Source organism: Elgaria multicarinata, chromosome 6, assembly GCF_023053635.1.
Source record: "Elgaria multicarinata webbii isolate HBS135686 ecotype San Diego chromosome 6, rElgMul1.1.pri, whole genome shotgun sequence".
Lineage (NCBI taxonomy): Eukaryota > Metazoa > Chordata > Lepidosauria > Squamata > Anguidae > Elgaria > Elgaria multicarinata.
The window spans coordinates 74,664,807-74,677,476 of NC_086176.1; the positions used below are offsets into that span (position 1 = coordinate 74,664,807).

Below are 12,670 nucleotides of genomic sequence, written 5' to 3' on the forward strand. Positions count from 1 at the left end.
ATAAGGGGGAATTAAACATCGGCTCCCTTTGTTTAATTTGGTAAGAAGTGAGTTAAGCATGGGGATCCCATTTTAGGTGGCAGGCCCATCTGTCACATTCATGCTGAAATGTCCATGTTTCTTAACCCTACAACCCTCCTTTTCAGTTAACTTCATCAGTCTCTTTGCCCTTATTATCAACATGCTTCCTCTATTAGCATGTCTCTTCCTTTGATACCACCACCAAGATTGTGCTGAGTTTCTTCATACCTCTTTAGACTTCCTGCTCAGTTCGGGTGTGCCAGCAACTACATCTTCTGTACTTTTGGGGAGCTACTACTGGCTTTTCTAACTCTAGGTCATTCTGCATGATTTGTTTGCATGTTAAAAATCTTTTTTTAAAAAAAATTGTTACGCAAAGTCTGCATTATGTTCCTGGCCCATGAAAGCATATGCCACAATAAATTGGTTAGACTGCTGCAACTAAGTCTTGAAGCACCTTAAAAGGCTAATATTTGTTGAAGGCTGACTGCTCTTTTAGCATGTTGTATTTTTATGCAATCAAAATATCGTAACAGGACAGAAAATGATTGAGTGTCACAGACTCCAGTGCTGGCTCCAGCTTTTTGAGTGTCCTTATGCAAGATTCCTTCAATGAGCCCCCTCCTTCAGTGAGTCTACCTTCTTACCTCCATTGTCACTAGCTGCTATTGGTCCTCATCTGCTTTATCAACAGTATTACTACAATAAAGAATTCTTTAAATATATCAGAAGCAGGAAACCAGCTAGGGAAGCAGTTGGACCGTTGGATGACAATGGAGTTAAGGGAGTACTAAAGAAGGAAAGGGAAAATGCAGAGAAGCTGAATGAATTCTTTGCATTGGTGTTCACTGCAGTAGATACAGAACATTTGCCTGTGCCTGAACTGATGCGTTCAGGAAGGGAGTCTGAGCAACTGAGGCAAATAGTGGTGACTAAAGATGAAGTTCTCAACCTTATTGACAAATTGAAAGCAAATAAATCACCAGGCCCAGATGGTATCCATCCTAGAGCTCTCAAAGAACTCAAATATGAAATTGTGGACCTCCTCTCAAAAATATGCAACATGTCCCTAAGCTCAGCCTCTGTACCAGAGGACTGGAAGATGGGCATTATTAAAGACAAAATCAGTAAGCATATAGACGGGCATGTCCTGCTGAAGAAGAATCAACACAGCTTCCGCAAAGGCAAGTCCTGTCTCACTAATCTACTAGAATTCTTTGAGAGTGTCTACAAACATATAGACAGGGGTAATCTGGTGGACATTGTTTACTTGGACTTCCAAAAGGCTTTTGATAAAGTTCTCCACCAAAGACTCCTGAACAAACTTAGCAGTAATGGAATAAGAGGAGAGATCCTCTTATGGATTAGTAACTGGTTAGACAAAAGAAAACAGAGTAGGAGTAAATGGTCAATTCTCCCAATGGATGGAAGTAAATAGTGGGGTCCCACAGGGATCGGTATTGGGACCAATTCTTTTCAACTTATTCATAAATGATCTGGAATTAAGAGTGAGCAGTGAAGTGGCCAAGTTTGCCGACATCAAATTATATAAGGTTGTTAAAACACAAAGGGATTATGAAGAGCTCCAAAAGGATCTCTCCAAGCTGGGAGAGTGGCATCCAAATGGCAGATGCAGTTCAATGTAAGCATGTGTAAAGGAATGCACGTTGTGGCAAAAAAAAACCAACCAAGTATAACCTAGTGCAATCTGAGCTGGCAGTGGCCAAAGAAGAAAGAGATCTTGGGATTGTGGTGGACAGCTCAATGAAAATGTCCACCCAGGGTGCGGCTGCTGTAAAGAAGGCAAACTCCATGTTATGCATTATAAGGAAAGGAATTGAAAATGAAATGGCCAGTATCATACTGCCTTTATACAAATCTATGATGTGACCACACTTAGAATACTGGCTCTGGTCACCACACCTAAAAAAGGATATTATTGAGCTGGGCAGAAAAGGGCAACTAAAATGATTAAGGGGCTGGAGCATCTCTCCTATGAGGGAAGGTTACATCAACTCGGATTGTTTTGCTTGGAAAAAAGGAGGCTAAGAGGAGACATGATAGAGGTGTACAAAATTATGTGTGGTATGCAGAATAGGGAGACATTTCTCTCTCGCTTCCAAAATAATAGAACCAGGGGATGTCCCATGAAGATGATCCAGGACAAATAAAAGGAAGTACTTCTTCACACAGTCCATAGTTAAATTATGGAACTCACTACCACAGGATGTAGTGATGGCCACCAATATGGATGGCTTTAAAAGGGGGTTGGATAAATTCCTGTAGACAAAGGCTATCAATGGCTACTAGCCCTGATGGTTGTGTGCTATCTCCAGCATCCAAGGCAGTACGCCTGTGTGCACCAGTTGCTGGGGAACATGGGTGTGGGGGGCTGCTGTTGCACCATGTTCTGCTTGTTTATCCCTGGCTGATGGCTGGTTGGCCACTGTGTGAACAGAGTGCTGGACTAGATGGACCCTCAGTCTGATCCAGCAGGGCACTTCTTGTGTTCTTATGTTCTTGATTGAGAGGCCGAGAACTAGTGAGTAAGTAGGCAGTGGCATCTACTGTTATTCCTTCTTACCACCACTGTTGTCTGGGCCAAAGTGAGCGGCAAGTGAACAAGTAGTTTGCAGTGGCGAAGAGGAGGAACAATTTCAGAGGACTCACAGGTACCTAATGGGTAGAATTTAACAAATTTAATGATAAGCAACTTTCCCCCACTAGCTTTTCAAACATATAGCACCACATTTTAATTTTTTAATAGATGCTTTATTGTGTTCATGTTCTAACAATACATAACAAAGACATATAAGTAAAACAACACAAAATACATGCAATTTCTGTAAACAAAACTTGTGCTGGATTTGATTTTGAACAAAGGCTACTGCCCAGATGTTTGAATTTCCCCCATCAATTGTATAACTTCTTCCTGTTTTCCAATATCATCCTGCCTGCTACTAAAAGTAACAAAGTAAGGTTATGAAAAGTAATTGCTTTTGAATGTCATCAAAATGGGTAAAAGGGTGCTGAACGACAATGAACTGAAATAATAAACTGAAACTCAGTCCAGGCAAGACTGAGATGTTGTTAGTGGGTGGTTCTTCTGACCAGATAGAGGGTGATCTGAAGGAGCAGGTTCGTAGCGTGGGGGTTCTTCTAGAACCATCTCTGTCACTTGAGGTCTTGGTGGCCTTGGTAGCATGGAGTGCCTTCTACCAACTTTGGTTGGTGGCCCAGTTACGCCCCTATCTAAACAGGGATAACCTGGCTTCAGTTTGTCTATGCTCTGGTAACCTCCAAGTTAGATTACTGCAATGTGCTCTTCGTGGGGCTGCCTTTGAAGATGGTTCAGAAGCTGCAGCTTGTTCAAAATGCAGTGGCCAGATTGATAACAGGAACCAGACTGTTTGAACATATAAGACTGACTCTGGCCTGCTTGCATTGGCTTCCTGTACGTTTCTGAGCCCTATGCAAGGTGTCGGTTTTAACCTATAAAGCCTTACATGACTTGGGACCACAATACCTGATGGAATGCCTCTCCTGACATGAACCTACCTGTACACTATGCTCAACATCTAAGGGCCTCCTCCAGGTTCCTATTCTGAGGGAAGCTCAGAGGATGGCAACAAGAACACCACCTTTTCAGTGGTGGCCACCCAGTTATCTTCCTGACAAGGCTCACCTGGTGCTAACATTGTTATCTTCTTGGCGCCAGGTCAAGATATTTCTCTTCTCCAAGGCTTTTAACAGCATATGTTGAGTTTTTAACTGACCCAGTTAAATGGATATTGTATGTAAACTGTTTTTATGCTTTTTATGCTTTAAAATTTTGTATATCAGTTTTGAATGTTCAGTGTTTTAATCTTTGTAAACTGCCCAGAGAGCTTCAGCTATGGGTTGTTATATAAATAATAATAATATTAATAATAATGGCTTGATAAGGATATCTCATCCTTCTGCCTGCTTACTTTCTACTGTTACAAGTATCTTTTATTTACATTCTCCAATACTTGGTTTCTTTTTTACTGGCTACCTTGAGGCCCAGTATTGGGCAAAAGGCGGGATACTAATCATCATCATCATCATCATCTGTAAAATGCTGTGCTGTTGGATTCAACTTGTTCTGAAATGCTTGTTGATGTACTTAATCATGCCACAAATAATTCAGATATACACAAAGCACCCTCAGCACAGTGGCTGTTTAAATAAACTCCTTTGCAGCAGCCTTCTTATGGTGAACTTTTTGTCTGAACCCAGCTATCATGCAGGAAGCCTCCTACAATCCTGCTACTTCAAATGCTGTAGCATGCTTTCCACTTTGTGAGATGATTCAGGTGAATAGCTCATCACACAGAGGTAGCTGTCATGGGGATCAGTTTAAAACAACTCTGCTTCCCTTTTTGTGTTTCAGGCTTTAGACTAGAAACGTAACTGTCTTAGTAGATAATGACCAGACAAAGAGCTTGAGATTTACCAGAACTAATGGGAAGGATGATTTTATAAAATGGAATGGAGGAATGCCTCAGCAAGTGGTTCTTTCTCTAGAGGAGTGTTCCCAGCCACAGGAAATGTATGTGTTAAGTTATAGGTCTTCATGTCACTGAGGGAAATTATCAGTAGTACAATCCAGTTCTTGGAGCAAGAAAAGGCCATTTTTGTAAAATAAAATTTGTCCCATGGCAGCATGCTTCACTAGAGAAGATTCAGGTCCCAGACTGTTGATTTTGTGAGAAAAATCATACTGGGAAGCTTGAAGTCTGCTCTCTCACAATTCAAATGCAAACAACTAGTCATTGCCATTTGTTTCAAAGCACTAATAATTCATTACACACTGGCACCCTCATGCAAAGCCATTGATTTCTTTCTCCTTCCCTAATTTTCAGATGGAAAGAACCTTTTGAAAACTCATTCAGCTGCTATGCACTTTTTGGATAGTTTTTCTTTGAAATTGGTGCTTAGTTGTACATCAGAAAGTTCTATATCATCTCTTGTTACTGGCAGGTTTGTCACTGTAGGGACAACATAGAGCTTATTCAACCCAAGCATATAGCAGAACATATCAAGCCTCAAGTCAGCTTCATCATTTGAGAATTGCTGCAGGGCAGTCTGCTGGAATTCATTTTGCATTTTTGCCATCTATTCTGACACAGTAAAGTAGAAAAAAGGGTATTGACTGTTAAGTTCCACAAATACATTTATTTGTTTAGATCTCTATTTGTGCAGCTGGATCTAGATTTTGGAGGACTTGCCACCAATGGAAAAAAGCAAAACACAAACAAAACCATGCTATTTACAATACCGTAAGGAGGGAGAATAAATTTATGAAGAATAAGGATTGGTCAAAGCTATAATCAAGATCATGCTCTGCTGGTCCATTATTTGGTAGCTGCAACATGCAATGTCAGAAGTATTCCTTATTGTGCTCTGATATTGCTCTCTTTGACAGAAGCCTCACCCATGTTGGGCAATGTTGAGCATTTCTTTCTGCAACGTGAATAAAATGGTGTAGTCATGAATATAACACTTGCCCTTTCTTTCCATCACAAGTTAGATGCCATTTTGTAACTGGCGCAAACAATTTTTCAGTCCTTTATTACAACTGTGTTTGCTTCAATAATTGTACTCGCAACCTGTTTCCATTACATAGCAGATGATTTCAGTGAACCATAAATAGTTAGGCCCTAAGGGTAAAATTATACTGGGTGTATGTTTCTAACATGCTGCTTTGGGATAAACATGTCTTAAATCAACTCATTGCCCACAGTTACATTCTTGTTCAGCTTTACTGTAGACAGGGATGTTCTGAAAGACTGATCTTTCGATTAATACTCTGAAGCTTCTGAAATCTAAATTATATCAGTTATTTTCAAAGGGCAATAATGAATGATTATATATTCTGAGGCTTAAGCATATGCATAGAAAAGTATATAGGGTAGCAATTTGTTGCTTTGCTCTGGCACTTAACCAGCTATTCTACTTTGCCACCTGCACTGGTGCAGCAGTAATTATTGGAGTTTGTGAACTGGAGCTAGGGAAGTTTACTTTTGTTGTTGCATACGCAGGACAGATCCTCAAAAGTGTAGGTGTTTGGTACAACAGCTGAGAACAGGATCAATTACTAAGGAACAAGTTCTAGTTAGTCAGTAACTGGGTTCACATGACACAATAAGCCACAGTGGGTTGTGGGCCCTGTTAGTGTCAGCATAGCTTACCATGACATGTGAGTCTGGCATGGACAATTCAATGTGGGTTGTTAACCACACACAAATCATCCTGAAAAGCCAAAGTTATTGAGGTTGGCTTGTTCTCAGGGTGGTTATCGTGATATCCGAACGCAGCAGCATGGATTGTCTCCAGCAGCTACAGAGGTGTCTGGCAAGAGTGGCAAAATAAGCTTGTGCTGCTCATGATTTTGCCTCCAGCTTCCATCACCAGTGATGTCTGCCCCTCTACCAATGCTGAAATGGCACTTTGGAAGGATTGCAACTCCCCACCCCCCCACCCCCGGTGCTTTGGAAATACACAACTGGGTTTGGATATTTTTAAAATTACTTCTGCACACACACCCCTCTGGTACTGGTCAGTTTTCTCCCCCTTTTCTAGGTTTCCCAAAGTCCCATTCAGTGGCGGCTGAACAGGATGGAGCGATTGGGGCGCACCCACCAGCATTAATTACATTCGCTCACCCCATTCACTCTGTCCCATTTAGATGCCACTGTCTGAATTAAGGGAAGTTTTGAAATGGGGAGGAAAGTGACACGTGTTAGTTGAAGGCATAATAGTGAGAGAGGATGAAGTTGACAAACAGGAGTTGTGGGTTTCCCCTGCTCTACCTCCAATTGCAACTCCTTTTCGAAGTAATTACTGCTGGATTTACTGTGCTTCAGTGAATTTGTGCAAAGCTTCCTGAAAAGTTTTTTTTTTAAAAAAAGTTAGATTGATGCAGATCTCCCTGAAGGTGAGTAAAAATAAGGAGGCTGAACAGGATGCAGCAACTGAGGCAGGCAGGTATAATTAGTTCTGGTAGGGAGTGCTCCAATCGGTTAAAAACAACAACAACAACAACACAATCAGTTTTCACTTATCTATAATGTATTTTCACTTTTTTCTCAAATGAGCAAGCATTTTATCTAGATTCTAGTTTAATAGTTTAGAGTTCCAGAGATCTTGGTTTTTGTCTTTAATATACGTGGAAACTTTGTGTGGAATATGTTGTGGATATTTTTATCTGGCATTTCAGTTTTGTTCTATACACCTTGCATGTGAAACCTAAACATGGCATCCTGGGTGTAATCCCTAATAATTTATCAATATTTAATTCCAATAAAATGTGCTTAGAAATTTAGCCAAAGTGGGCTTCCTGAAGTTTTAAGAAGCAGCTGGTTGTTTTCCAGCTTCTGCTTCCATGAACAAAATCTGGACATGTGCATATTGGAGGAATTCTAATTTTCTGTAATTGAATAAAGTCCTTTAAGGTCCCACTCAAACAAATTCAGAATTCAGTTGTCTGCATGATCTGCCTTATCACTGCAGAGGTGGGGAAGACAATGTGATTTTAGCTAATATAATGATATCTTGAAACCCTTCAGTAAATTTGAATCAATATTGTGACTGAAATAAATTTCTTAACTAATTTTAAATAACTTTTGCTTAACTTTATCTTGTGTTCCACTTGGAAAATACAAAGTCAGTCAGTCTCCCTCTCCTACTGAGGGAAGGCAGGGTAAATATCTTTTTCTGTCTAGGCCACCTTTGACCTGTCCCTTCTCTGCTTCTTGAATACAGATCTGCTGTCAGTGTGGCTCTTGAACTGGACCTGCAATGACAAAGGGAGATTGTTTTTAGGAAGGGTGCTTATTGAAAATGATTTGAAAGTATTTCTCAGCAAAACAGAAATTTATCCTCAATTTTAGGCCACATAATTCACACAATAGCAGGAAGAGCAATCCCTGTTAATTATGCTACATGTCTGGACAAATATGTATATATTGGGGTAGAGAGGCAATCTTTCTGCCTTTTTTAATTAGTATCTTTTTAAAAGAATGTAAGTATATGAAGCAAATACTTGAGTATTTCAAAACAATGGCTAGGTAATCTTTTCATTAAAACTTCTGAAAATCCAGGAGCAATTTATGTGACCATGATACAACTGTTTTCTCTTATAGATAATCACTAAATATGTTTATGAACTATTGGAAGAAGAATGCCATTTGAAAAAAGTATTTGTCCCGGTAAGTAAAATATACATTGATTTTTTTTCACAGTTCCTTAAAAAGTAGAAATCACACAGTCTGGGGAATTTTTTTAAATATGTTTTTTCTTTGTGAAGATTGTATATTGAATCATATGTATATTGAACAGTTCAGAGATTCTGTTATTAGCTAATATGCTATAGCGGATGGACTGAAGAAATCTAGGTGGTTTTCTTTTTTTAGAGAAAGAAACCTATGTTTGAATCCTTGTTCATTTATGAAACTCACTTGGCGACCATGGGTGAGTTACTCTGTCAGTCTAACTTACATTATTATTATTTATTATTTATTTAGAATATTTATATACCGCTGCCCATTGAAAAAATTTGGAGCGGTGTACAAGATAAAATGAAAATAAAAACAGAACAAAACAATTAAAACAAAATTTGAAAGAAGCAAAAACAGAGATTCAAGGCTGCATATTAAGGAAAGGCTTCTTGGAATAAATATGTTTTCAGGAGGCACCGAAAGGAGTACAAGGTTGGTGCCTGCCTGACCTCCAGAGGCAGGGAATTCCACAGGAGGGGCGCCACCATGCTGAAGGCTCTTGCCCTGGTGGACTCCAGTCGGAGGATGGATCTATGTGGAACCACCAGGAGCAGACCCTCGAATGACCTCAGTGACCGGGCAGGTTGGTAAGGGAGAAGGCGTTCTCTCAGGTATCCTGGTCCCAAGTTGTTCAGGGCTTTGTACACAAGTACAAGAACCTTAAACCTGGCCCAGTAGCGAATAGGCAGCCAGTGCAGTTCCCTCAGCAGAGGAGCTGCATGCTGGAAAGGGGCAACTCCAGACAACAGCCAAGCTGCAGCATTCTGCACTAGCTCCAGCTTCCGGAGCAGCTTCAAGGGCAGCCCCACATAGAGCGCGTTGCAGTAATCCAATCTTGAGGTTACCAATGCCTGTACCACCGTGGCCAAGCTATCCCTGTTCAGGAGAGGCTGTAGTTGGCGAACCAACCGAAGATGGTAAAAGGCACTCTGAGCCGTGGCAGCTACTTGAGCCTCCAATGACAGAAATGGGTCTAAGAGTACCCCCAAACTACGAACCTGTTCTTTCAGAGGCACTGCAACCCCATCCAGAACAGGCAATGAGCCTGTCTCCCAGACTTGGGAACCACTTACCCACAGGGCTTCCGTCTTGCCAGGATCCAGTCCCGTAACCAGATCTGAACCCAGATCTGAACCCAGACTGGAATGGGTCTAGATAATCAGTATCCTCCAAGAGTGCCTGCAGTTGCTCCACCACAATCCTCTCAAGTACCTTCCCTAAAAAAGGGGTGTTTGCAATTGGGCGGTAGTTGCCTAATACCATTGGGTCCAGGGTGGGCTTCTTCAAGAGTGGTCGAACTACTGCCTCCTTAAGGACAGCAGGGACCACCCCTTCCTGGAGGGAAGCATTTTATCACCCCCTGGACCCACCCCCCTCGGCTTGCTTTTATAAGCCAGGAGTGACAGGGATCGAGAGGGCAAGTGGTTGTTCGCATTGCTGCAAGCACCTTGTCCACGTCATCAGGCCACAATAACTGGAACTGATCCCACAAAATCGGCCAGATGGTGGCATAGGACACCTCAACTGGAGCTGCACTAACAACAACGTCAAGCTCGCTGCGGAGAGAAGCGATCTTGTCCTCAAAGTGTGATGCAAAAAGGTCACAGCGGGTCCTCGACGGGGCCAGGGCCCCATTTGCTGGGGAGGATGTTAGCAGCCCCGGACCACCCGGAAGAGCTCCGCTGGACGGCTACTCGAGGACGCATTGGAGGCAGCAAAATAAGCCTACTTTGCTGCCCGCACTGCCACCCAATAAGCACGAGTATGCGCTCTGCAGCATGCTCGGTCATCTTCGCTTCGAGTCTTGCGCCTTTTGCGCTCTAGCCAACGTCCAGCCTGTTTCATTGACCGCAACTCCTTAGTATACCAAGGAGCAGAGCAGGCTCTAGAGGACTGGAGAGGGCACTCAGGTGCGATCAAGTCGATGGCCCTCCGCATCTCACCATTCCACAGTGAGGCTAGGGCCTCGGCTGGATCACCAGCTCTCTCCACTGGAAAATCCCCAAGAGCATTCAGAAATCCATTGGATTCCATCAGTCTCCTGGGGCGGACCATCCGAATGGGTCCCTCACCCTTAAAGGAGGGTAGTAACGCCGTGAGTTCAAATCTCACCAGGAAATGGTCTGACCATGACAATGGGGTTACTTGGAAACCCCCCCCCCCAATCTTCAGACTATCCATCTCATAGCTTGGAGCAAAAACCAAATCAAGGGTATGCCCTGCTTTATGTGTTGGGCCAACGACAAACTGAGACAGCCCCATGGTTGTCATGGAGGCCATAAAGTCCCGAGCCGGAGTTCCAGAGACAGCCTCAGCATGAAAGTTGAAGTTACCCAGAACCACTGTTCTGGGTTCCTCCAACACCACACTCGAGACTGCCTCCGCCAGCTCGGTCAGGGAGGATGCCGGGCAACAGGGTGGGCGGGCGGTATACCAGCAGCATCCCCAATCTGTCTCTCTGGCCCAATACCAGGTGCAAACCCTCAAGCCCCGCTCCAAGATTACAGGATTATTGTAAGGATAAAATAGTATGGAACCATATTTTCTGCCCTGAGCAATTTGGAAGAAGGATAGGATAAAAATATGAAATAAATAAATTAAAAACAAATCCAGAGAGAGTGGGGTACTGTTGATTCAAATTGTGAGTGAATATTGCCATGTGTATCGGTTTGAACTGAACATGAATGTATAGATATATGTATGATTTCCTAAGTTTCTACTAGCCTTTCATATTTTGAGATACAAAGAAGGATCATAGATATCATGCAAATTGTACATACCTTTTTATGCATGTATATTTGTTTATTTAGGGAGCAATCCTATGGGGATGGCTGTAAGCCTCAAAACTCCAAAGAAAAGTGGGAGGAGTGGTGGAGGTAGTCTTCGCCTCTGCCCTCCCCCTGCTCTGCATTTTTGCTAGATGGGTGTTTTTGCAGGTCTAACTCAGGCATTGGGTAGGGGGAGGGACAGAGGCTGGGGAAGACGTAGAACTCCTCATAAGTCAGCCTCCTCAAACTCCTTCCCTTCACACTCATGGGAATACTCCATTTCTGTCCTCTCCAAGGTCACCTTTGTGACCTCGGAGAAGCAGTCGGTGTGTTTCTCTGTGAACAGGCTGCAAGGGGTGGGTGCAGGGGTCTGAGGTTGGAGCACTGTCTGTCCTCAAATCCAAGAATCCAATCTGTCCCATGCCCCCCCCCCGACTCTTTCTATGGGCCATAATACCGTTCTTGTATTTTTTATTTAGTATTATTAACTTTTATATACCATTGAGGCAGTGCATATTCAAGTCTTATATGACTTTTGAAGTATGCTCTCAAGGTTCATTGGCATCCTGGTCACATGTATCTAATGTATAAACTGGCCACCAGGTATTCAGACTTGTCTCCAGGTTAATCCGTAGATAGGTCTACATCAAGGGTGGCAGACTTTATGCTTGTAGGATCTACTTTGTGTATATGTGTGCATTTTTACCAGAACCCCAAGATCCACCAACTGGAGCCTGGTGCAAAAGACATACAGTTAGAATTAAAGTATTCTGAATTCAGGAATTTGTTTTGAGTACCAGTCCTTCCACACAAACATCTGTTCCTGGGTACCTTGAGCTTGCTTCATTTAGTAATATAATTTAGGATGAGAAGAAGAAGGGCTGTAGCTTAATGCTATATCAGATGTTTTCCCTGCTGAAAGTCTCAGGTTCAATCCCTGCTATTTCCAGGTATGGCAGGAAAAATTCTTGCCTGAAACCCTGGAGATCTGCTGCCAGTCACTGTCGACAATCCTGGGCTTTATGGACCAATGGTCTGACTCAGTATTAGGCAATTTCCTATATCCCTATGTCTTGCTGCTATTATTAAATAAGTGGGAATCAGAAACACTTGCTAGTCTACTGCAAATCACCCAGAGATTTACTAATAGATCCAGATCTCCTTTCTGCTTATCTCTCGTCTACATGCAACCTTTTATAAAAAGCAATAAGTAACTGTAGTAAATATTTAAAAAAAATGATGGTGCAGCTTTGGGAGCTGTTTGAACAATTGTGCAGATCTTCAGGAGCTTTTTGGTATAAGAAACATTTTTCTTTGGTGGTTGTACCAGATAGAGTACCTAGCATGGGATATGCATGCTGCAGAGCTTAACCCTCATTTCTACCAATCCTAGGGAAGAAGTCATGCTTTTGAATAGTATGCTTACATAATTATTTTTATTTATTTGTTTGATTAAAATATTTCTTGGCTGCCTTTCAGGACAGAAGCCATCCCAAGGCGGGTATAACAGTAAAACTCACATAATAAAGACTGCTATGGTAATAAAAACAGTTAAAATAGCAACAGCAGCAAACATTC

At 42.2% G+C, this 12,670-nt stretch overlaps 1 protein-coding gene across 5 annotated transcripts in view; it reads left to right on the plus strand.

Annotated features, from left to right (window-relative positions):
- The window catches only part of ARB2A (ARB2 cotranscriptional regulator A), a 289,998-nt gene that overhangs the window by 25,772 nt on the left and 251,556 nt on the right, over positions 1-12,670 (plus strand). For all 5 annotated transcript variants that reach the window (XM_063129606.1, XM_063129611.1, XM_063129610.1 and 2 more), the window contains one exon: positions 8,190-8,255. In XM_063129606.1, the coding sequence (XP_062985676.1) occupies positions 8,190-8,255 (66 nt within the window). The remainder of the gene's footprint in view (positions 1-8,189; positions 8,256-12,670) is intronic.